The following is a 23,861-nucleotide window of genomic DNA, read 5'->3' as shown; positions in this document are numbered from 1 at the left end:
AGTAGTAACTATATCCGTTTGTTACTAACCCAAGGGGAGGAAAGCAAGGGGTGTTGGGTTCCTGCAAGAGAAAACTCACGGTGTCCTGTTTGCGAAATTGCTCTAAATATCTTGCATGTTAGTGGATATTATATCCCATCAGCCAGTACTTTTTTTCTAAAAAAATGTTTAGGGGTACTCTCATTTTCCGACTCATATTGAAATACTGCCCCTCAATGAGGCCAAACTTAGATTCACAAAATGTTTAGGGGTATGCGTACCCCTGCGTCACCCCAGAAAAAAGTACAGTAGAACAGCTCAATAACATCACAACTGGGCTGCAGCCTTGTTCCATGTGATATTGTTTCCATGCCTTATTGTAACTTCAGCCAATATCTAAGGCTACACAATTTAAACGGAAACATCCACAAATACTTTCCTATTAACTCTGACACACACACCCTTTTCCTTCCATGACTTATAATGATTGTAAGCTCCTCAGGGCAAGGACCTGCCCTTTTGTACTCTGCAAAGTGCCATGATCAGTGATGTCACTAAATAAATACAGTAATGATGATGGTATTTAATGAGCCTGCCTTCTCTATTATTCTCTTGCATTTCAGAGATATTTGGAAGTCTTGCAGATTTCTCCTCCGATGCTCTCCAATGCTCTCCAATCGTTGAAGGCGACAAAATGCAAAAATTCCATTTCACTGCACAACAATAAAAGGTAAAGGTAAAGGTACCCCTGCCCGTACGGGCCAGTCTTGACAGACTCTGGGGTTGTGCGCCCATCTCACTCAAGAGGCCAGGGGCCAGCGCTGTCCGGAGACACTTCCGGGTCACGTGGCCAGCGTGACATCGCTGCTCTGGCGAGCCAGAGCCGCACACGGAAACGCCGTTTACCTTCCCGCTGGTAAGCGGTCCCTATTTATCTACTTGCACCCGGAGGTGCTTTCGAACTGCTAGGTTGGCAGGCGCTGGGACCGAGCAGCGGGAGCGCACCCCGCCGCAGGGATTCGAACCGCCGACCTTTCGATCGGCAAGTCCTAGGCGCTGAGGCTTTAACCCACAGCACCACCTGCGTTCACTGCACAACAATAGTGACTTTTAAAAGGTGTACTTTTAACGGGATGGTGATAAAAGAGGCTCCTGGGAGGCCGGAGGGACATTGATGGAACAACTCTTGGGTTGGGGCAACTGGCTAAAAAGTTTTACAATGTTCTAAACGGTTCTAATTTTGGTTCCTCTATTTTGTTTTTGTTGGGTGGGGTTGTTTAAATGTTTGGTTGGGTTTGGAGGTTATTTTAATTTGGGTATAAGTGTAAGCTGTTTGTTGTTATTATTATTATTATCATACTCATCATTATTTTTGGTTTCTATTGATTTATTGGTTGGTTTGTTGCCTGTATGGGATATCCTGTTTTTTAATGTTTGATGTTTTGTTGGATTTTTATATATGCTGTAAGCCAGCCAGAGTGGCTAGGAAAACCCAGCCAGATGGGTGGAATATATATAATTGTTGTTGTTGTTGTTGTTGTTTTGTTACTATTGCGTTGCAGAGTTGCAAGGGATCCTGAGATTCATCTAGTCCAGTATAATCCAGTATAATAAAAATCCATATCCGTTCACTTTAAAAGTGAGGCGAATATGCAAAAAGCCAACATTTCCTGCCTTTTCGAAAAACATGGAGAATTCAGTCTCACCCAGAAAGTTGGCTAAATGCATGCTTAGGACAGAGGAGAAAAGAGGCTTATTCGCAAATGGAACAACGGAATCGCCGCTGGGTGTCGCGATGGCCACACTCCGCACCCAGCGGTGGAGAGAAATCGGTTGCAAAGGGGCATCTGTGGGCTGGAGAGAGGAGCCAGAGCATCCGCGCGTCTAGACGGAGGGTAATCTCATTAGGGCTTGCTATTCTTTCGCTCGGCGTTTCAATTTGCGCGCGCCGCCTCGCGCACCTTTACGGCGCGGGAGGCGGTTTGCAAATCACCCCGCCTGTCACCCTATAGATATTGCAACCCTCAAATAGAAAGGTTTGCTTGCAGGCACCCACCCACCCCATGGATGCAGTGTGGGTGGGAGGGAGACAGACCTTCTCTTCGTGCTGGGGGGCGGGGGCATCCTTTGGGGCAGTGGCGTAGTGGGGGGTGCAGGGGGGCCGGCGCACCGGGCGCAACATCTGGGGGTTAGGGTTAGGGGGTGCAAATTACTTGCCTTGCCCCGGGTGCTGACAACCCACGCTACGCCACTGCTTTGGGGGCCACCTTTTGTCCCCATAGAGGGGGGGGGAGACTTTGCTCCCCCTCCCCATGGCTAGTCCTACCCCACAGAGCAAGAGCAGCAGCCCCCCCCTCCCACCACCCCAACCCCCCCCTCGCGTTGATGGAGGCGGTGGCAAGAAGGGAAATGAAAGGGGGGTGGGCGTCGGGGGCGGAGAAAGTGAGGAGGGGGGGTTCGCTGCTGCGCGCGCACGCGGAGCACAAAGGAGACGCCGAGAGGAGGAGGAGGAGCGCCGCGCTTTGTGCGCCGGAGACCTCTGGAGGGGAAGCCGCCACAGGCAGACACGCGCGCGCGCATTCACACGGACACCCGTACCCGGCTTGGGCCGCGCTGCGCCTACCTTCCTCCTCCTCCTCGGCGGCCGTGAGAGGGAGAAGCTCCTCCTCGGGGAGCCCCTGGGTGGGTGAGTCCGTGAGTCCCTCGTCTTTCCCCCTCACGGCGGGCGGAGGCCGCTCCTCCGGGGTCGGCGGGCCGACCGAGAGCTTTGGCCGCCTGAGGCGGAGCGGCCAAAGGGCGCCCTTCTCTTCTCTCCCCGAAGCCAGCGCCCATTTCGGCACCTGAAAGGGAAGGGGGGAGGGAAACAAAGCACCCCTCCCCACCACAGGCGCTTCTCCCATTCTGTGGAAAAATCTCAACGGTTTCAACGAGATGAAGGGACGTTGGCCGCCGCCTCACTCCTGCCTCACAGCAGGGCCGGCCCTGCCCAGCCTCGGCTGGAGGGGGCTTTTCATGGGAGAGGACCGCCTGCCCATAATATAACTGTTATTTCTGGGGTGAGGATGGGGCAGAGAGGAGCCAGCTCCTAGGGAATGAGGTCCACCTCAATAAAATATTTGAGGGGGTCCCCCAAAAAAAAGAAAAGTTGAGGGGGAATTCCCATCCAAATGTCATGGGATTGATGATGCGGGGTGGGGCTTACCTGGTCCCCCCCCCCAAGTTGGCACACCTGAGATGGGGTGTGTATTCAGGGAGGGTGGGGTGTTTTGCCTCCCCCTTGCAAAAGATGGGGAGGTGGCTCCTCTGCGCCTGAACGCAAAGAGATGGCATTTTGGGGGGCATCCCTGCTGCGCCTCTCTGTGCGCTGAGTGCGCAGGAAGGTGCTGGGAGCTGCACCTGGGATCCCGGGGATTTGCACACCCCTTGTCCCGGGGAACTGCCCAGTGCAAGGAGAGTATGGAGGTGTCATAGAAAAAGGGAGCAGGGCAACTGATTCGGAGAGAAACCACTGGTCTCCTTTGGGTGGGTTTACCCTTTGACCTTCGGTCTTTGATGCTCGCTGCAGACGCAGCATCAGCAATGCTCCTTCTGTTTCTGTTTTCCATATTGCTTGAGGAAGTAGCTCCTCGAGCCTCTGTCTGGTGAATTTTGAGCAAGAGGAGGAAGACACATTTGTATATGCAAAGAGGAGCATGGTTCTTTATCATCACATGCTCCAGCGGTGGAAGCTGGTTCAAAAGTTGAATTAATTAGGACTGTCTCACACCCATTTTTTAAAGGCACAAATATGCAAAGCTGCAACTTATTTGCAAGTGTATGATGGAACCTGGGTGGTGAAGACCACTAGCACCAGGTTGGATGAATTTTAGTGCACAAACTCCTCTAAGAGTTGCTTTTTTGCTTCCGCAAAACAGAGATAGAAAACAAACTGATCGGAGGGGGAGTAACTCAGGGATGGTATCCTAATTTCACAATTGACTTAGATCAGGCTTCCTCAACCTCGGCCCACCAGATGTTTTGAGACTACAATTCCCATCATCCCTGACCACTGGTCCTGCTAGCTAGGGATCATGGGAGTTACAGGCCAAAAACATCTGGAGGGCTGAGGTTGAGGAAGCCTGACTTAGATTTTATGAATGTTGTGGGCAGCTTTGGGGATTCCAGCTGGAAAGTGGAATGCAATTTGCAAATACACTTGGACATGTTTTGAAGCTTCTATCAACATGGTAAACCGTTCTAAGAGTTGAGGAATGAGTCCTGGCAAGACCTTATTTGGAGTGTTCAGTTCTGGATATTGCTGGTCAGAAAAAGCTGTAACACAATTTGATTTTAAAGGGCAGATATGATGAGAGGCTGAAAGAGTAGAATATACAGAAAAACTGACAAAAACAGTATGCTAACAGTTTTCAAATAAAAAGTTTCTAGACTAACTATAGGCAAGAAGTGGCTTTGATCTTGGTTCAGTAATAGAAAAAAATGTAGTGTAAGAAACTGCATAGACGAGGTAGCAAGATCTTCTTCCTTGGAGGGTTTAACACAAGGTTGGACAGGCGCCTGTCAGTAATACTATTTTGATGTCGCAGCGTTGGGCTGCAGGTATCTTGGTATCCAACTCTTTATTTTGAGTGGCACTGTGGGTTAAACCACAGAGCCTAGGACTTGCTGATCAGAAGGTTGGCGGTTTGAATCCCCTCGACGTGGTGAGCTCTCCTTGCTCGGTCCCTGCTCCTGCCAACCTAGCAGTTCGAAAGCACGTCAAAGTGCAAGTAGATAAATAGGTACCGCTCCGGCGGGAAGGTAAAAGCGTTTCCATGCACTGCTCTGGTTTGCCAGAAGCGGCGTAGTCATGCTGGCCACATGACCTGGAAGCTGTGCGCCGGCTCCCTCGGCCAATAAAGCGAGATGAGCGCCGCAACCCCAGAGTCGGTCGTGACTGGACCCAATGGTCAGGGGTCCCTTTACCTTTATGCACCAACAGGGAGCTATCCTTACACAGTCATACCTTGGATCCTGAACACCTTGCAAGTCGAATGTTTTGGCTCCTGAACACCACAAACCCAGAAGTGAATGTTCCGGTTTGCGAACGTTCTTTGGAACCTGAACGTCCGACACAGCTTATGCGGCTTGCAGTTGGCTGCAGGACCTTCCTGCAGCCAATCGGAAGCCGCGCCTTGGTTTCCCAATGTTTTGGAAGTGGAACAGAGGTATGACTGTATGTTCTAAAAGGCACAGATCTCTTAAAAAGCTCTCAAAAAATATAGGCAGACTGTGAGCAATGACTCAAAGGGCACTCTGCCCATACTTAACGAAACTATCATCTTTGTCTAGCAACATCCTAGATAATGTGCAACGTGGAACACTTGCATTGCAGACATCAAGAATGGTTTCTTAAAGAGTTTTGGAAATTGATCAGCATTTCTCTGCAACGTTTGCTGAATCTATCGGTGGCTATCTTGTCACCATGCTGGCTTGTGAAACTGTTTTGATAAAGCTGTGGTGAAGGAGGTTTGGTCTATCAATAGCTATCACTCTGTTTGCAGAATGGATGGATTTATTAGTTGTGATAGCCTACTGCAGGAATGGGAAACCCGTGGCTCTCCAGTTGTTTGTTGAACTACACTTCCACTCATTCTGGACCACGTTGGCTGGGAACTAGAGTCAAAGAGCATCTGGAAGGTCACATGTGCCTCATCCCTCATAGAGCATAGTACATTTCAGCATACTAGATGCTGGGGACAAACAGCAGGTATCTCCATCACCTTCATGCCCTGTTTGTGGGATTCCGTAGGCAACTGGCTGGCTACTTTGGGAACAAAATGCTAAACTAGTTTACCGATAGCAGGGCAGTTCTTAAGAAGAATCTTCTTGGTTTCTGATCCTCTTTGCATGCATGGTTTCTTCTCTCTTCAGCACACCCTTTCCTCTGCCAGAAAGGATGTGTAGCAACATCTTGTTTCCTTTTAAGTACATAATGAAATGCTTTCTTCTGTTCTCTTTATGTGGCAAATAGTCCCATCTTCCTTTGCCCCCAAACCATTCATTTTGTACACCTTGCTTGGAACGAAATCCATTTAGTTGAATGTGTTTGGGTCTTGCTACTGTAGCTCAGTAGTTGGTGAGTTAGTATACTAATTATTGAGCAAATCCCAGTCTAGCTGTGTCACTTCATCAAACGTTGTGGCTTTCCCAGTAGCTCTCAGACACAATAGTTGTGTCTTACTTATAAATGGCTACACTTTGAGACTTATTAAGTGGCATGTCTTTCCGAGAGCAACTTTGCCTTTGGGCTTCTAGGTGCCGTTTGGACCTGAAGCAATTACAGTTCACTTTCTTAAGTTGAGTCAGGGAGGAAACATTTCAACTTGACAGGACACTGCAATGGACCTCCAGGTGGCCATAATGGAACATCAAAGGGAAGCTGCTGAATTATAGTTCATCAAGAGGTTAAATGCTTTCACATGGACTAAACTGATGCAACAGATTTTTATTATACAGTACTGGGGCTGGACTAGATGACTCTTGCTGCCGCTTTGCCGTGTGTTTGTGGGGAGGGCTCTTCCCCCTGCTAGCCCATTCTCCATCTTGGGCTTGGGGACGGGCCCCATACTCCACCCTAGCATAAAAGACTCCAAGGAGGCCCGGAACACTGCTGCTGCCGCTTTGCCGGTGAGTCTTGGGGAGGACCGCTCCCCCTGCAAGCCCATTCTCCACCTTGGGCCTGGGGGCGGGCCCCAGACTCCACCTCAGCATATAAGGCTCCAAGGAGGCCTTGGAACACTGCTGCTGCCGCTTTGCCGTGTGTTTGTGGGGAGGGCTCTTCCCCCTGCTAGCCCATTCTCCATCTTGGGCTTGGGGACGGGCCCCATACTCCACCCCAGCATAAAAGACTCCAAGGAGGCCCGGAACACTGCTGCTGCCGCTTTGCCGGTGAGTCTTGGGGAGGACCACTCCCCCTGCAAGCCCATTCTCCACCTTGGGCCTGGGGGCGGGCCCCAGACTCCACCTCAGCATATAAGGCTCCAAGGAGGCCTTGGAACACTGCTGCTGCCGCTTTGCCGTGTGTTTGTGGGGAGGGCTCTTCCCCCTGCAGGCCCACTCTCCATCAGGCCAGGGGGCGGGGCCCACGCTCACCACTGCCGCAGCTTTGGGGACACTAGTGCTGCTGCAACGGTTGTTTGAAGTGTTTTTATATGTTTTAAACTGTTTTTATTTTTGCTTTGTTGTACCACCATAAGCGGTGGTTTTTATCCATGTATTTTTATTTTGGTTTGGTTTATTTTGGGTTGGGGTTGGGTGGTTGTGGAGTGGGGTGGGGATTGGTTTTGTTTTCATGTAATTGTTTTTTATTTGTTTGCTTTTATATTCTGTAAATGGAGGCGAATATTAGGCTTGGGATTCCTACTGTGGAGGGGCGAGGGAGGTATGGCGGTGGGGGCAGATGTCATAGGCGAAGGGGATCGAGATACGGATATGCTCGTACCCCTTCCAATCTGCGCCCCATCCCGAGAGACGAGGGTAGGGTGAGCAAGGATTACTCACCTCCGTCACTGGTGTTGTGCAATGCCAGGTCTATAGGCAACAAAACCGCCACCCTGCGAGATTTCTTCACCTCGCAGGGGGTTGACCTGGCATGTGTGACTTAGACCTGGGTGCGCGACGGGGATACTGTTACCTTACGAGAGATGGCGCCCCCGGGTTTCTCCGTCCTTCACCAGTCGCGGACTGTGGGCCGGGGGGGAGGGGTGGCGTTATTAATCCGGGAAGATTGTTCTTTCAGGGCTCTACCATCGCCATCGATCCCCGGCATTGAATGTGTTGGCCTAGTGTGGGGCTCCGAGGTGAGCTTGGCTGTCTGGCTGGTGTACCGGCCACCTAGCGCACCAGCAGCCACCCTGTCAGGCCTGCTGGAGGCGGTGGCCGGCTGGGCCTTGGAGTTCCCTAACCTATTGGTATTGGGGGAATTCAACATCCATGCTGATGCCACTCCCTCCTCACAGGCTCTGGACCTGGTGTCTTACATGGCGACACTAGGGCTCTCCCAGTTTGTTTCGGGCCCCACACATCAAGCAGGCCACACGTTGGATTTGATCTTTGGCATCGGTATAGATGTGATCATGTTTCCTTCGATGAAGGTGCCATGGTCTGATCACTATGCTCTGAAAGCCAGGATTGACGTTCCACCCCCACCCTGCTTGGGTGGCGAGCCAATTTGGGCTCGCCCGCAGAGGCTGATGTACCCTGATAGATTCCGTCAAGTCTTGCGGGACCTTTCTCCCCCTGGCGACTCATTGACTGAGCTTGTTGAGGCCTGGAATACCCAGCTCCTAGCAGCCATCAATGAGATCGCACCTAAGCGCCCTCTGCGACCCCGCAGAAACCGGGCTCCCTGGTTTACCGAGGAGCTCCGGAAAATGAAGCGGGACCTCAGACGGCTAGAGCGAGTATGGCGGGGTGCCCGTGACGGAGCTTCAAGAACATCTTATAGGGTTTTTATGAAAACCTACGAGATGGCAGTGAAGGCCGCTAAGAAGTCCTACTTCTCGGCCTCCATTGCATCCGCTAGCTCTCGCCCGGCGCAATTATTTAGTATAATTCGGTCTTTAACGTCCCTTGAAGGACAGCCAAATTTAAATAACAATTTGACACACAGCTGTGAGGCATTCGCGAGCTTTTTTGCGGAGAAGGTCTTGTTGCTCCGCCATGACCTCCCTGCCAATTTGGATACAATAAAGGAACTGGAGGCCCCTCGACTGTCCTCGGGTTCAGTATTAGACCACTTTGACTGGATATCCCCAGCCGATGTGGACAGACTCCTCCGAGCTGGAAAGCCCACCACCTGTCCTCTCGACCCGTGCCCGTCCTGGCTGATTAGAGCGTGTCCAGACGAGGTGCAGGCCCCCCTGGGGGATATCATCAATCTGTCCCTTGGCACCGGGACATTCCCAGGGGAACTGAAGGAGGCAGTGGTGCGCCCGCTCTTAAAGAAAACATCATTAGATCCTTTAGATCTATCCAATTACCGCCCAGTTTCGAATCTTCCATTCCTGGGTAAGGTGATTGAGAGAGCGGTTGCTGAACAGCTTGGTAGGTTTCTGGATGAAACATCAGCTCTGGATCCATTCCAGTCCGGCTTCCGCGCTGGTCATGGGACCGAGACGGCTCTGGTCGCCCTAACAGATGATCTCCGCAGGCAGCTGGATCGAGGCGGGTCGGGGCTGCTGATTCTTCTAGACCTGTCAGCAGCCTTCGACATGGTCGATCACGAACTCCTGGACCACCGCCTTGCCGACGTGGGGATCCAGGGCACAGTCCTTCAATGGCTGTGCTCGTTTCTCTCTGGTCGGGGACAGAGGGTGGCGCTTGGGGGGAATTGTCATCCCGCCACTCCTTGGTGTGTGGTGTGCCCCAGGGTGCAATACTCTCCCCGATGCTTTTTAACATCTTTATGCGCCCCCTCGCCCAGCTTGTCCGGAGTTTTGGGCTGGGCTGCCATCAGTATGCTGATGACACCCAACTCTATCTGTTGATGGACGGCCACCCAGACTCGGCCCCAGACACACTGATCAGATGCTTGGAGGCTGTGGCTGGATGGTTTTGTGGGAGCCGGTTGAAGTTAAATCCTTCGAAGACAGAGGTCCTCTGGCTGGGACGGAACGACATGGGACTGAGGGGGCAACTCCCATCTCTTGCGGGGGTGCAATTAGTGCCAGCACCGTCTGTTAAGAGTTTGGGTGTAATCTTCGATACCTCCCTCTCCATGGAGGCGCAGATTGCAGCTATAACAAAGGCGGCATTTTTTCATCTCCGCCAAGCTAAGCAGTTGGCTCCTTACCTCTCTCGCCCTGACCTAGCCACTGTGATCCACGCGACGGTCACCTCCAGACTGGATTATTGTAACTCGCTCTACGTGGGGCTGCCCTTGAGACTGACCCAGAAACTCCAGCGGGTGCAGAATGCCGCAGCGAGACTCCTTACGGGGTCTTCGCTTAGAGATTACATTCACCCGGTGCTATACCAGCTGCACTGGCTCCCGGTGGAGTACAGGATCAGGTTTAAGGTGCTGGTTTTAACCTTCAAAGCCCTATATGGCCTAGGGCCCTCGTACCTACGGGACCGCCTCTCCTGGTATGCCCCACAGAGGAACTTACGGTCTTCAAATAAAAACACCTTGAAGGTCCCAAGCCACAGAGAGGTTAGGCTGGCCTCAACTAGAGCCAGGGCTTTTTCGGCTGCGGCTCCAACCTGGTGGAACGCTCTGTCACAAGAGACAAGGGCCCTGCAGGACTTGACATCTTTCCGCAGGGCCTGCAAGACAGAGCTGTTCCACCTGGCCTTTGGTCAGGGCGCAGCCTGACTCCCTCCTTTGGCAATCTTTACAAGACTTTAGTTTATGGTTGCCATTAATTTTGATTTTAATTCATTTTTATAATGTTTTATAATGTTGTACTGTTTTAGTGTTGTTAGCCACCCTGAGCCCGGCTTCGGCTGGGGAGGGCGGGATATAAATAAAATTTATTATTATTATTATTATTATTATTATTGGGTGACCTCACAAGTCTACGATTCTAGGATTATGTGTGGGTTAATTGGCTTACCAATGGCAGGGTATCTGTGTTATCAACACAACAGGGTTTTTTTTGTTAATGGCACTGCTAAGAATGCAGTTATCACCCTCTGTAATTTTCTACATTTCCTTCTGACCTCACTGAAAACATCTCCCTCCACCCTATTCACAGACACACACTCCGAATAACATGTCATGCATTTGATGAAATGGACTGTAGTTCACAAAAGATAATGCCCGGTGTTCAAAATTCCCATTGTTCTAGGCGCATTTTGCGACAGGGAATTTTATTAGCACAAGCAGTTTCTGTTTTTTTTTTTTAAAAAATAATATTTATTAACCATTTAAAGACTACAAAATAGCACAAGCAGTTTCTGAGCTCTGGGTACAGTACTGCACCTAAGATTTCAGATTAAAACTGCGGAGTGGAAGGAAAGGAGGACCTTTTTCTGCCTCCCCACTTCCGGCCACTTTCTGAAGAATATATGGGGTGTGGGCAGAGGAAGGACTAAACCATGTGAAAAATGAACATAATATTTTAGCTGCAATTCTTTCATTTTCAGCTTTGTGTTCTTGTTATAAAAAAAGTGCTCCTAGGCATTCTGTTGTTGCGCCCATAACCTAGGTTTAAGGTGTCAATTAGCTCCTAGCTTTCATATTTCAGTTTCTAACACTGATAATGCCTTAATAAATGTGTCAAGTCTTTAAGCTTCCATGGGACTCTTTGTTGTTTTATAACTTACTTTCTTCACCAAACCTTTATTAGGCATTACAAATATAGGTAAAAGGTAAAGGTACCCTGCCCGTACGGGCCAGTCTTGACAGACTCTGGGGTTGTGCGCCCATCTCACTTAAGAGGCCAGGGGCCAGCGCTGTCCGGAGACACTTCCGGGTCACGTGGCCAGCGTGACATCACTGCTCTGGCGAGCCAGAGCCGCACACGGAAACACCGTTTACCTTCCCGTCGGTAAGCGGTCCCTATTTATCTACTTGCACCCGGAGGTGCTTTCGAACTGCTAGGTTGGCAGGCGCTGGGACCGAGCAGCGGGAGCGCACCCCGCCGCAGGGATTCGAACCGCCGACCTTTCGATCGGCAAGTCCTAGGCGCTGAGGCTTTAACCCACAGCACCACCTGTGTCCCGTAATATACAAATATAGGACATCATAAAACATCCATATATAAAATGTTAAAATATATACAAATAAACATCCATATAAAAATATGTAATAAGGAGAATTTTCATTGGAGTATCTCCTGTTAGATAGTGCCATTCACCACTCTGAGAGATACTATTTATTGATAAAAACTTAGCCACCCTTGCAATTACTTCCGGGTTAATGTTAGACAGATAGAATCTGATACTTTCATTGTGCCGTGATGTTAGACTACCCAAAAAACGGGGATAGTACACGTTTGCGTAGCTGGTTGTACAATGGACAGTAGAAAATAATATGTTTTACTGTGTCCGGCACATTCAAAAACATCTGCAATGTCTATCGTTTCTGGGGATGTTTAAATACCTGCCCATGACAAAAGCTGAGGGGAAAAGGTTCAGTCGGGCTAACATAAAGGCCCTGCAGTGGACTGGAATTATTAATTTTGAAATATAAGTGACCCTGTTATCTGTTGCATTTAAACCATAAAACTTGGGGGAGCAAAATTTATTTACAACTGTCTCAATGTATTGTTTTTCAATGTTCCTTAATCTGATTTGAATATTATGATAAATATATTGCTAGCCCATACCCAGTATTCCTTCGTGTGTATACTTAGTTATGCACACATCGTCTCATACTTGATTGAACTTGGAGCCCCAGGATATTTCTCAAGAAACTTGAGTGCATCTTATCTAAATCAGTATTATATGCTTGTATCCAGTTGCTTTATAACATGGTTACCAAGACTAAATGCCTATGTGTCTTTAGGACCTAAACTGCAATTCAGTCTTTAAACTAGGGATGGTTAACTTGTGGTTCCCTAGGTCTTGTTGGAATCTAATTCTGTTTAAGAATGGAAGAGATGTGTCTTAGTGGAAGTGCATATGCTTTACATACAGAAGGTTCCAGTTTAGTTCTCAGTATCTCCAGGCATGGCTGGGAGACACCCTTGTCCGAAACCTTGGAGAGCCATTACCAGTCAGAGAAGAAAATTGTGAGCTAGATGGGTCAATAGTTTGCATCAGTATAAGACAGGTTCCTATTTTCCTAGACCCACCCAGCATGGCTAATATTCAGGGGTAGTGCGAGTCCCAACAACACCTGGAAGACCGCAGGTTCCTCACCCTTGCCTTAAACCCAAACCTTATTTCCAGTTAGTTCTTAAGGTCTGCACCAATCATGTATAAAGTGGAGAGTTTGTTTTGAAGAACAAAAGGAGCCAAAAGGAGTGAAGAGTGAGGTGCAATCCTCTAACTGCTACTTAACTCTGCAGAACCTCTGTCCTAGTCACCTTTTTCAGCTAGACTCTTGTACTGTTAGGGAACAGGCTGTAGAGAGGTAAACCAGGCGTATTCCTTTGCCCCATATACTCCTTTAAACACAGTACTGTTACTGTCATGCAGGATTTGAACTTTAGTGCCTATTAATGGTTAAATATTTATATAAGAAATCTATACTTGTAATAAACCCCTTGTGTTAAAAAGGATAAGCAGGCCCTATGAAAGTGAAGTGCAACAGAAAATTAGTTATGGAAAACTTGACCTGAATAGCAGGTATGTCTTTTGTTTCATAAGAATCAAGAATGTTGAACAGCATGTGGTTGCCTTTGATTGCTATCACCCTTGCATGAACCGGAGCGTTCTTTCTTTTAAGCTAACAGTTAATGGGCTATGAGCAGTGGTTGCGCCAATGTTATTTTGCGCCCCAGGCAAGGCTTACTACTTGCACCTCCCCCGCCCCTCATGCTAACTTCAATTTTCAAAAACAGATGTATTGTAGAAAAAATAAAAAGCACAAAACTTGAAACTGCTACATTTATTTTAAATTGCAAGAATTAGTAATAACAACAACCTTTGATTATCTTCCTCAAATACAAAAGAAAATGTTTTAGCACACAAATCAATGTGAATAGCTTTGTGAATTGTGACATTAAAAGTTAAGTCTCTTTAAAGTTTCAGTTTCAAGCGCATCAGAATCTCCTTTGAGGATTTTGTCATCAGTTCCTTCAGGTCAAGTACTGATGCCTGGGCATGTTCAACTGATACAAGTTTGAGCTTTGAGAAACAGTGTACAGTGGTACCTCGGTTTAAGAACAGTCCTGTTTATGAACGATTCGATTTACAAACTCCACAAAACCAGAAGTAGTGTTCCGGTTTTCAAACTTTACCTTGGTCTACAAATGGAAAGTGAACGGTGGAAGGGCACTGGCGGCGGGAGGCCTCATTAGGGAAATCGTGCCTCAGTTTAAGAACAGATTTGGTTTAAGAACGGACTTAAGGAACGGATTAAGTACGTAAACCGAGGTACCACTGTACAACACTTGCCACCGACACTGGAAGTGTGAGAAGGATCTTTAGAACAACAGAAACATTAGACACATTATCCAGGAGTTTTTGTTGTAATATGAAAAGAAATACTTCTTGTGGAAATCTTTGAGCTATTGCTGTAAGTTCACAGCACAGATCTTCAGCATTAATATCTTTGTTTCCATTGTGGAGCAATGATTTTTCCAAATTCTTGCAGGCCTTAAGTACATCTTCAGTAGATTTTTGTTGTTGTTGATACTGTATATATCATATAGGAAACCAAATAGGGAATTATATTGTTGAAGCTGTCAGAATCTCTGTAAGAATACAATAGATTGTATGCCGTGTCTATAGCTGGGCGATATTTTGATAAATTGTCTGAAACCAGTATGATGATCAGATTGTCATACAGGTTTCAGACTTTTTGAGCTGGCAATACATCGCGGCTGGCTCCCCAGCTGCTGACAGCACAGTACACCTCACTCCCATCCAACTGCCTACCTGCGCTGTGCTGTGCTGGGGGCAGCTGGGGAGCCAGCCGCGATGTATTGCCAGCTCAAATTGCTTGCAGATGGCAAAGGCGCAGGCAGACACAACCTGAGAAGGCGCTCGCCCGGAACTCAGGCTCAGTTCGCCTGCCTGCCTCCACCACCTCCTCTGCCCAGGTGGACTGCCTCTTTCTCCTGCCCTTGGGCTTCTTTGCCAGCATCTCTGCATCCTCCCTGCTGATACTCTTGGATTCCCTGCTCTCCCCCCCCCCCAGGTTATTCTGACTATGCAATAAGAGGAAATCCTAGAAGTGTCAGGGGTATTTAATTGTGTGGAAGAGAAGCATTTGTGCATTGCAGGGACAGTCAGAGGACAGTTTGAGAGCTGTACAATAAGAATATTTATAGATAGTTATTTTGGGGGGGGAGGTGTAGCTGTTGTTTTGTATATTTTAGATCTTGTGATTTATGTGGAAATACTTCAGTTTGGTTGTGTGTGTTTTAACATTTTATTTATTGTTTATGACTACTTTTGTTATGTTGCAAAGTGTGTTTTTTCATGGTGTAAGCTGCCTTGAGCATGGTTTGAGCTGTGGAAAAGCAACATAAAAATAAAAACTCTGTTATGTATGGCCATAAATGTGTTCTTTTCAGTCGTCTTTTCCCAAGATTTAGCGAAGACAGTTAGAATATATAATACTGGTTCTTGCTTGTCAGCAGAAATGTTTTTCTTAACACAATTTAACAATTTAAATATAGGATCTAAATAAATGCTTGTCTGAAACATTTCACCAATTGCTCCACCTCCTCTTCCAATGTTTTCTTGCTTTTTTGCATCTCTACAATATTTAAGAGGATATGCTGCCATATGTGGAGATGCTAGGATGTGTGAAAGATAAGCTAATGCGGCACATGTGTGAGAATGGAACAGCTGTGCGGAGAGGAAGGTTTCGGATATGTCTGTTTGAGAAAAAATGGAAGTTCTTAACAGAGAGGGTTGGTGTAGCTTGAAAGTTTGCATCCTTCATTTTGAATATGGATTGGTCCTCTGACACAGTCTTAGTACTGCCTCTATCCTTTCTAAATTAGTACAGTGGACCCTCTAAGTTTGGATACAAACTTAATTCATTCTGGGGGGTCTGTTCGCACCCCAAAAATTACGTAAATAGAGGCGCGCTTCTGCGCACATGCACAGTGCGCTTGAACACTTCTGCGCATGCATGCGGCACGGTTGAGCGCTTCTGCGCGCGGTGCATGGCTGCAACTCGAAGATTCCAAATCCAGAGGGATACGTAAGTAGAGGTACAGCTGTACATGGTGGTCTGTCGCTAATCCTTAAGAAAGCTTTAATTGTGGTGGCAGTAGTCACTGGCCTTGTTATGAGCCTCTTTTGTTCTGGACCTTACTTGACTGGCAAAATGCAGGGGACTTTGGTTTGGCCTCTCTTTTGCCCATGTGGTGTCTAACCCTGAGACCTTTGATCTTGTCATGACTTATTGTGTGACGTTTGAGCCATGCGGCTCAGCAGAGAGAGCAGGAAACAACAAGCCAACCACAGAAGGGAGCGGAAATGAATCAGATTTCTCAAGCAGCCTGAAAGTCTTGCAGAACAGTGCTATATTGTGAGGACCCAGGTGGCAAAGAAAGGAGGCCTTGATAATCTGCTTGTGAAGACTGGAGTGTCATCGGGTATGACAGTATACCTCCTTACATGTACCTGTGATGGACCAGTCAGTAGTAGAGAGTCAAATGGCAAGTAAGATGCAGGCAAAGTGAAACTAGGTAGGATGCTTCAGCAACAGCTTTACTGGAAAGGGAAGAGGCTTAACAAAATGAGGAGACAGAGAGGAGCTCTGTTCCATTTATATGGTCGAAGGCATAGAAATGGGATTTTGGGAAATGCTGTTTTTGAATAATGAAGTACAGGATACCATCCAACTTTGCTTATTAATAGGCGTGATAATTCAGTTTAGGAAATTTTACTGCTCATGTTTGGATGGTTACTATTTTATGATATGTTTTTGTAGGAATAATTAATGAATGAACTAAAATTAGATTACTTAAATATTGATAGATATGTATTTGAATGCTCATATGTTTGCATAGATACTGATGATTCTGCTTTATGTATTCTATTGCTCTATTTCAGACAAAATGCTTTAAAACTTGGAAAATAAATAAATGGCAGTGTGTGAACTGCAGAGCTTTCGTAGGAATGTCAAGGTGAACCAGATTCCTGGGTTTTGCAGCTCAGGATCAGAAGTATTGTTCCAATGCAAGAGGCTGCATTAGCTGTTTTTTCCCCCTCCTAGGTATCGTGAGGCGCCAACTTAAGCCATACAGCAGGATAGAATTGGCCAACTCAAGGGAGTGAAGCGGCAGACCTGTGTGGGGAAACGTAGAGTTATGTTCCAAGCCAAGGGACCAGCCAGTACAGCCTCCGCTAATGTATGTATTGTAATCAAGATTTCAGATTGAAGAGGTTGCTGCTACTTCCTAGGGAATGGGTTGAAGGGAGATAACATGTGCCTCACAGTCCAATCCTATGCATGTCTGCTTCGAAGTAGGTACCCCTGAGTTCCATGAGATTTACTCCCAGGTAAGTGTGTAAGGGACTGCACCTTTAGTTACTCAAATATAAAACTGACACGCCAGTCTGTTGCAGCAAAAGCACCCAAAAGATGGCACTTTAAAGTCTAGCAAATTATTATGGCATAAGCATTCACAGACTAGAATCTTACTTCATCAGATGCATGGAAAGTAATCTTCTGTTGGAAATAATATTTAACCAGAACAAAGGAGAAGGGCCCCAAGGATATAAGTAAAAACAAACAAAATCAGAAGAACTGTAAAAAGATATAAAAGTGATTTACAAATTGACAAAACAAAGCAACATGCAAAGTGAACATATACAAATATAAGCAGATAAAGCCATATACAAATATAAGCAGACAAAGCCACTGTTGCGTAACAATTTCTCCAAACACTTCAAGTTACGATAATGAGATTGCTTGCTTTGCATCCTGTTTCTCACTTCATCAGAACAAATGGAAAGTTTCTCACAGATAGCAGTTGTAGACTCCAAAGCAAGGGCTATATGTCTGGGACAATGTAATTAAAACTTAAACGTATGCAAAACAATCACAGTGACCATTTGCAGCAGCAGCAGCGTTAATTGATAATAGCACAAGCTATGCATTGCTTGCTTGCTTAATGAACACTTGCTTGGGACAGGAACTCACTACAGTGGTACCTCGGGTTACAGAACTTCATGTTATGTGATTTCGGGTTACGCACCGTGCTAAATCGCTCTTTGCGCATGCGCAGAAGTGTCAAATTGCAGTTTTTAGCTATTTGGGCATGTTAGCAGTACTAGGATAACTGCTGTTGTGAATGGTCATTATGCATATTTTGAATTCATTTAAGCCTCAGACTGTTCTTTTTACATTTTATGGTCATTTCCTCTTTTCATTCCAGTTGATTAACCTTAAGCATTGCACCTGGTGAAAGTTTTTCATTTTAAAATTCTGCTTTATTTGTAGCACTTGACTGCATAGACACTTGGCTCAAGTTGATGTAATGTTCCATTTTGGATGCTTCTTGCAATAGGAATAGTATACCTTGGATGTGAGAATCGTTAAAAATTATTAGTTCACTTTCTCATGTCCACCATATTTGGGTATGTTTTTTATCTTTTACTAATCAGGATAACTGATTTTTGTTACATCAATATTTTTGTGGGGTTCCTCTCTTTCTAAGGAGTCTGTTTTTCATTTGGCATGTTTGACATTTTTATTGATGTTAAAATATTACAGAAAACTTTACAAAAAGAAATAAGTTTTACTTAATGTGAATTTGATATATTTTCTTGTATTTATTTATTCTATTTCTAAATAATTTGAAAAAAGATACAAATAATAACAATTCATCCTAGAAACAGAAAAACTACCTTAATATGGCTATTAATGTCTTAAAACTATCCTATTTATCCTGTTCATATACTTGCAGTGCCCTTGAAGAAGGAATTTTCTGAAATGCACTGGCCTTAAAATAAATTGCATTTCTGTTCCCTGGAGTCCTCCCCACTCTACTTTTCTTCCTTTGCCAGTTAGTGATACTATCCAAGATCTGTGGTTGTTTTTACACAAAAGTTGATGTCATAATAAATTCATCAGGCTGAAATCCTGTATCTTTTACTGGGGAGTCAGCCCATTGAATTCAAACTCAGTGGGACATACTTCTGAGTAGACATGTAGAATTTTGCACTGTCAGCCTTTAAGGTGCCAGAAGACACTATTGTTTTCAAAATTTATGTTCACTTATCCTTCCAGTGAATCCTGTGGATTGTAGTTTGTGGAAGCAATTATCTGTTCTTAAATTCTTGTATTTTTTGGAAAATCAATGTGAGTTAAACAGGACTCGCATGGTTACGTTCCAACTCTAAGAAATAATCTCCCTTTAAGGGAGTTATTGAGAACTTGCTTATGGTAGTTGTCTGCCCAAACAGTGCATTACATAATGGTCTAGGAAGAAAGTGTGAAATGGGACATAAATATGAAATTCTAAAACTGTTTAAAAAGTTGCAGTATCAAAGCTTACAATTGTGATTCTGTGCGATCTCTTTCTATTCCCCATTGTTTCTTAATGCAGATCATAACATGATGCTCTCTACTCTGTATAATTATCAATTGCATTTTCCCTCTCCTCTTTCTTTAGGAGGCAAAGAGCAACTCAGGGGCATCCACCGTGCAGAGATCCAAGGTAATTACCACCCCAGTTTTTACCTTTGGGCATGAATGTTTCCCCAGAAGGTGTGGGGACAGTCAAATAAAAACACAGCACAACAACCCCTGCAACTCCTCTTTGCTTCAGAAGCAGGCTTGTACCATCGCTGTAGAAAATGACAATTTCACTGGCCTCAGCATCCTTGGAACTTATTAAGTGAATATGCAATTTTTTTTGAACTTGCTTTAAAGAAGCAAAAAAAACCCTGTTATTGATTATCCTTTTTAGTGGCTTCTAAGGCACTTATTAGTATATAGATTGCTTTATAGTTCTTATCTCAGCTGCTGACTCAGTTGGATCTTTAAAGCTTTCCCATCACCTCATAGTTCTCTTTAAAGGCAAACGGCTCCATCGCTGTAGCTCATGTTCCTGCGCCCTGTTGTTGGGGTAACTTTGTTTATGGATCTTCAAATGATGCACACCATATGCGTGCGACAGTACCAAAAGCAAAATAATTCAGCTCCAGGCTCAAATTACACATTATGTAGTCTGCTGAGAATGTAACACAGCTCAAGGGAGGGAGGGGGGTGCATGGAGAAAGAGGCTGCTTTTGCCTTTCCCCTCTGGTCCTTGCTCAGATTGTAATTGCACCCCCTCAGGGACAAACTAGAGAGGATATGTGAAACGTGTAAATGCATTTGACATACAGCTACCACTGGTGGAGATTGGCATCAAAACCATGCCATATAGGAGTGGGAGGAGAGGTCTAACCATTCCCTTGCGTGCTGCACTCCCAATTAAAGCTCATGCCTCTTTCCAAAGTTGATCCCAGGAGGAAGCTTCTGCTGGCACAGGCTGCTTTGGGTTTGAAGCTCCTCCCCCTCAATAGAAACACAGAACTTCAGTTATAACAGAGAGGGAAGGGCTGTTGTTCTAGGTATGCAGATGGCGCCAGGTTCAATCCCCACTATCTCCAGGCAGGGCTGCGTGGGACTCCTGCCTGACGCCTTAGAGAGCTGTTGCCTTGATGTGATGGACCAATGGCCTCACCCTGCATAAGGCAGCTTCTAATGCAGTGTGAGCTGAAATGTGGCAGCAATAGATAAACAATTAACAAGGTGGAAAGAACCAGCTGAACTTGCTTTTTAGTGTGCATTCATATATTATGTTTTTGTGACGTTTTCTCCTTTTCATTATTTTTTATCTGCTGATAATTGGCCAAATGCCTGCTTTGGATGCGGTCATATTCCTCTGAAGGAGCAGATTAGTAGTCTGGGGGGTGCTCTGGATCCATCTCTGTTGCTAGAGCCTTTGGTGATCTCATTGACTAGGAGAGCTTACCAGCTTTGGTTAGTGAGAGATGCTGCAGCCATTCCTGGACTGGGATAGCCTGGCCACCAATGTCTTTGTGCTGGTCCCCTCCACATTGGGGCTGTCCTTGAGGCTGACTCAGAAGCTAGTGCAAAATGTGATGACTCTGCTGTTGGATGGGGCAGAAATTACCATATTCCACCAGTGCTGAAAGAATTACACCAGCTGCCTATTAGCTACTGAGCTAAATTGATGGTGCAAGTACTGGTATACAGAACCCTTTACAGCATGGAACCAGGATACGTAAAAGGATACATCTTCTTAGGAGGTCCGCTTCACATTACTTTGGAAGCAAGCCTTCAGTTTGGCAGAACTCCCTCCCATTATATATCACTCGCGGATCATCTCTATTGTCATTTAGGTTAGGATTGAAGACTTTCCTCTCTCAACAAGTCTTCTAAGTGGAGTTTGTTATCCTGGCTGGTATTTGTATTGGATTTAAAACTGATTTTACATATTTAGCAGTTGTTGTTTGTAGATGTTTTTAAATGCGTAGTTGTTTTCTCTTTATATATTTGGATATACTGTGAGATTACATTGTGCTTTTGCTGCTGTCACTCAGTCTTTCAGCTTGAAGGCCCAGGTGAAGGAGACATGCAGTGCCTGCCAGAAAACTGTCTATCCCATGGAGCGCCTCGTGGCCGATAAATTTGTCTTCCACAACAGCTGTTTCTGTTGCAAGCACTGCCACACCAAGCTCAGGTGAGAAGGGCAGGGGAAGCAAAACTTTGCTATTGGGGAAGGTGAAGAGGATTTGGGGGATGGGAGGCTAGGTGGTTGGGTTCATGTCACACTCTCCCCTACCAATCTTATCTTTATGGTAGGCCTACTCCCACCCCAGAAAACCAATGAGGAACTGGGGACAAGCACAAGATGAACCAGAAATGTTGAATAAGAAACCCATTTAGTTCCTTTATGAAATTTCATGTTCTCCAGATTCTATCCGGAGGACAATTTTTCTTTCGGCAGTGACAACTGCTCTGAAGTTTGAACCTTGATCAGAAGAGGGCGAGAGGTTTGGTCTGAAAGGAACGTACATAAGACCACACTTTTTTGTTTCAGCTTTATGCAGTTGTGAATATTGACATTGATTTAAAGAGTAGGATGAGAGAGCACTACTCCTTTTTTTCCTGCTCTGCCAAGGCAATTAGGGCAAATTAAGGGATTAAACATACCTGTCTGTTGAAAAGTACCATTCAGTCCAGTCGGGTTTACTCTCAGGTATGTAGATATAGGATTGTAGACTAAATGCCAGGTTTATGCAACTAGACACCCTTTATGTCTTACAGTTAGGAGAACAGAAGTAATCACTTTGAGATTAGTTGGAAGGAATCTTTTTAAATTATGAAAACCTTGCCTCAGTGCAATCAATTTCTATAAATTCTTCTGAGGTTGCCTGTTCTTGCAAATGTGACTTGCTTGGACCAATTCATTTTGCTCACATTTTTAAGAGCTGGTAACCTTAAGAGTTAAGGGGAGCTCTCATTCTGATGAGATTTCCATGTAAAAGGAAAAGGCTGGTGTAAGCTCAGCCTTTTAAAAAAGGGGCAGTGGCAGGGACAAACTAGCCTTCGTGCCTCATTCTCTTATGTCTCTTCTGTTGTTCCTTCCAGTTTGGGTAGTTATGCAGCTTTACACGGGGAATTCTACTGCAAGCCACACTTCCAGCAGCTATTCAAGAGCAAAGGCAACTATGACGAGGGCTTTGGGCGCAAGCAACACAAGCAACTCTGGCTGCAGAAAGAGGTGGAGAACGGGACCGATACAGCATGACGAAGCAGGCCCCAATTTCCCCACTTTGAGAGCCCTGGTATGGGGATGAACTGAGCTGATGGAAAGCCGTGGAGCTTGCAAGGGTTGCTGGGAGCAGGGAAAGCCAGGCAGAAACAAGAGGATGGTTCCAGTGTTGTGGGAGCAATGCTACCTGCGTATCTGGGAACCCCACACACTGTGCCCATGGAGGGGTGAGAGTGGAGGATCTTGTACAAATCATGTAAGAGCAGGCACACCAGCATGCTGGTGGGGGACAGGGGTTGCATGAATGAAGCAACAGATACTGGGGCTTGTATTTCCAGACTTCTTTAATGTGATTGCATCTGTGATATAAGCTCCTGAGCAGGAGAGATCCATGTTTGCCACACCTTCTCCTGTGCACTACCATGTGGAATGCAAACTCTCCCCTCACTTGTCACACATCTTGCAAACTCAACTACAGATCCCATGAAACAGCCTAGATTGGGGAAATTGCCAGGTTACAATTTCCTTTGTCATAGAACCTTGGGCCAGAGAAACCTTTCCAGCAGGCTTTAGTTAATGCCGACTACACCTTATGTTTACAATCCAATCCCATCCCATCCAGTTATGGAGTGGCAAAGGAGAATGGCTCTATTAAAATATCTGGTTGTCTGGATAAACACAAATCCCGCTTTTAAAGGAAATTTTACGATGGGGCAGGGCACACAGTAAATGCTGAATATTAATTTGGCCAGAATTCATTTCTACCTCTCCCTTTATTTAAAACATTCCCAGATTAGCCTGTACTTCTTTTCCTGCTGGGAGACTGTGTGCTTCTGCTGCAGAGATTACACTCATAGATAGTCCTGCTAAGAAAGCATGGAAAGAGAACATGCTGCTTTCCAGAGCAACTAGTTTTCTATTGTGACGAAAGGGCGGGAGAAGCAATCCTGGAGAAACAGAGGGCGAGTGTGGAGATAATGCAACAATGACTGAAATGTGCATACCGATCCAGTTTTGAACACGAAACAGGAATTGGATGGGATTCCAAACCTTGCACCTTCATTTTCATCAGCTCGGTTCTGCCCAAACATTTAGCCTTAAATCCTGGGGAAGCATTCAATGTCTATCTTTTATATTTGCCTTTTTCAGTGGTACGTGGTTAAGCTGAAGCACAAACTCGTGGTGTTGTGTCCAGAGTTGCGCTGTCTGCTGTCTTATTTTTGTAATATAAGTTTTCTGAACCTTTCTTGCTTCATGTTGTTCTGTGAAACAGTTTGAGGTGGTGAAATTTACAACTTATCCCATTACATGCAAGTTTCCCTACTCAAATACTGGCATGAATTATGCACAGGAGAACAAAGCAGCCATTTTGTTATATATATATATAAAAAACAACTCTGTTGTTTCCTGTTGTAAGGAAAGCTATGATGCAACACAGACTGCAAAATGGAGGTGACCCAGCATTGATAAATTTTGCTGTGGCAGTGGAGCAGAGAGAGGAAGATATAAGGTAGATGAAGTAACTTAACTCTG

General features: G+C 45.8%; 1 protein-coding gene across 8 annotated transcripts; it reads left to right on the top strand.

Moving 5' to 3' along the window:
- The first annotated feature begins 1,850 nt into the window (after positions 1–1,850).
- LIMD2 (LIM domain containing 2) lies at positions 1,851–23,574 on the top strand. Of its 8 annotated transcripts, XM_083709998.1 has the most exons (6): positions 15,790–16,184; positions 16,645–16,718; positions 16,808–16,943; positions 19,212–19,256; positions 21,154–21,293; positions 22,205–23,574. In XM_083709998.1, the coding sequence occupies exons 3-6, from the start codon at positions 16,902–16,904 to the stop codon at positions 22,362–22,364; spliced, it is 387 nt and encodes a 128-aa protein (XP_083566124.1). In that variant the 5' UTR covers positions 15,790–16,184; positions 16,645–16,718; positions 16,808–16,901; the 3' UTR covers positions 22,365–23,574. The 8 variants fall into 8 exon arrangements, with proteins under 8 accessions (XP_083566123.1, XP_083566120.1, XP_083566117.1 ...); XM_083709997.1 differs by lacking the exons at positions 15,790–16,184; positions 16,645–16,718 and adding an exon at positions 1,851–1,874; XM_083709994.1 differs by lacking the exons at positions 15,790–16,184; positions 16,645–16,718 and adding an exon at positions 2,432–2,539.
- Positions 23,575–23,861: the final 287 nt, after the last annotated feature.

The sequence above is a fragment of the Podarcis gaigeae genome (genome assembly GCF_964106915.1).
Source record: "Podarcis gaigeae genome assembly, chromosome: 13".
Lineage (NCBI taxonomy): Eukaryota > Metazoa > Chordata > Lepidosauria > Squamata > Lacertidae > Podarcis > Podarcis gaigeae.
The sequence above is the reverse complement of the archived record's forward strand: the minus strand, read 5'-3'. Positions and strand labels throughout refer to the sequence as shown.

What these genes read in the sequence shown, in the direction of transcription:
- LIMD2 (XM_083709997.1), top strand. Translation starts at nt 16,902, where the DNA reads ATGTTCCAAGCCAAGGGACCAGCCAGTACAGCCTCCGCTAAT. An exon ending in CCACCGTGCAGAGATCCAAG is followed by an intron (nt 19,257 to 21,153) that starts GTAATTACCACC and finishes GCTGTCACTCAG; the next exon opens with TCTTTCAGCTTGAAGGCCCA. An exon ending in CACTGCCACACCAAGCTCAG is followed by an intron (nt 21,294 to 22,204) that starts GTGAGAAGGGCA and finishes TGTTCCTTCCAG; the next exon opens with TTTGGGTAGTTATGCAGCTT.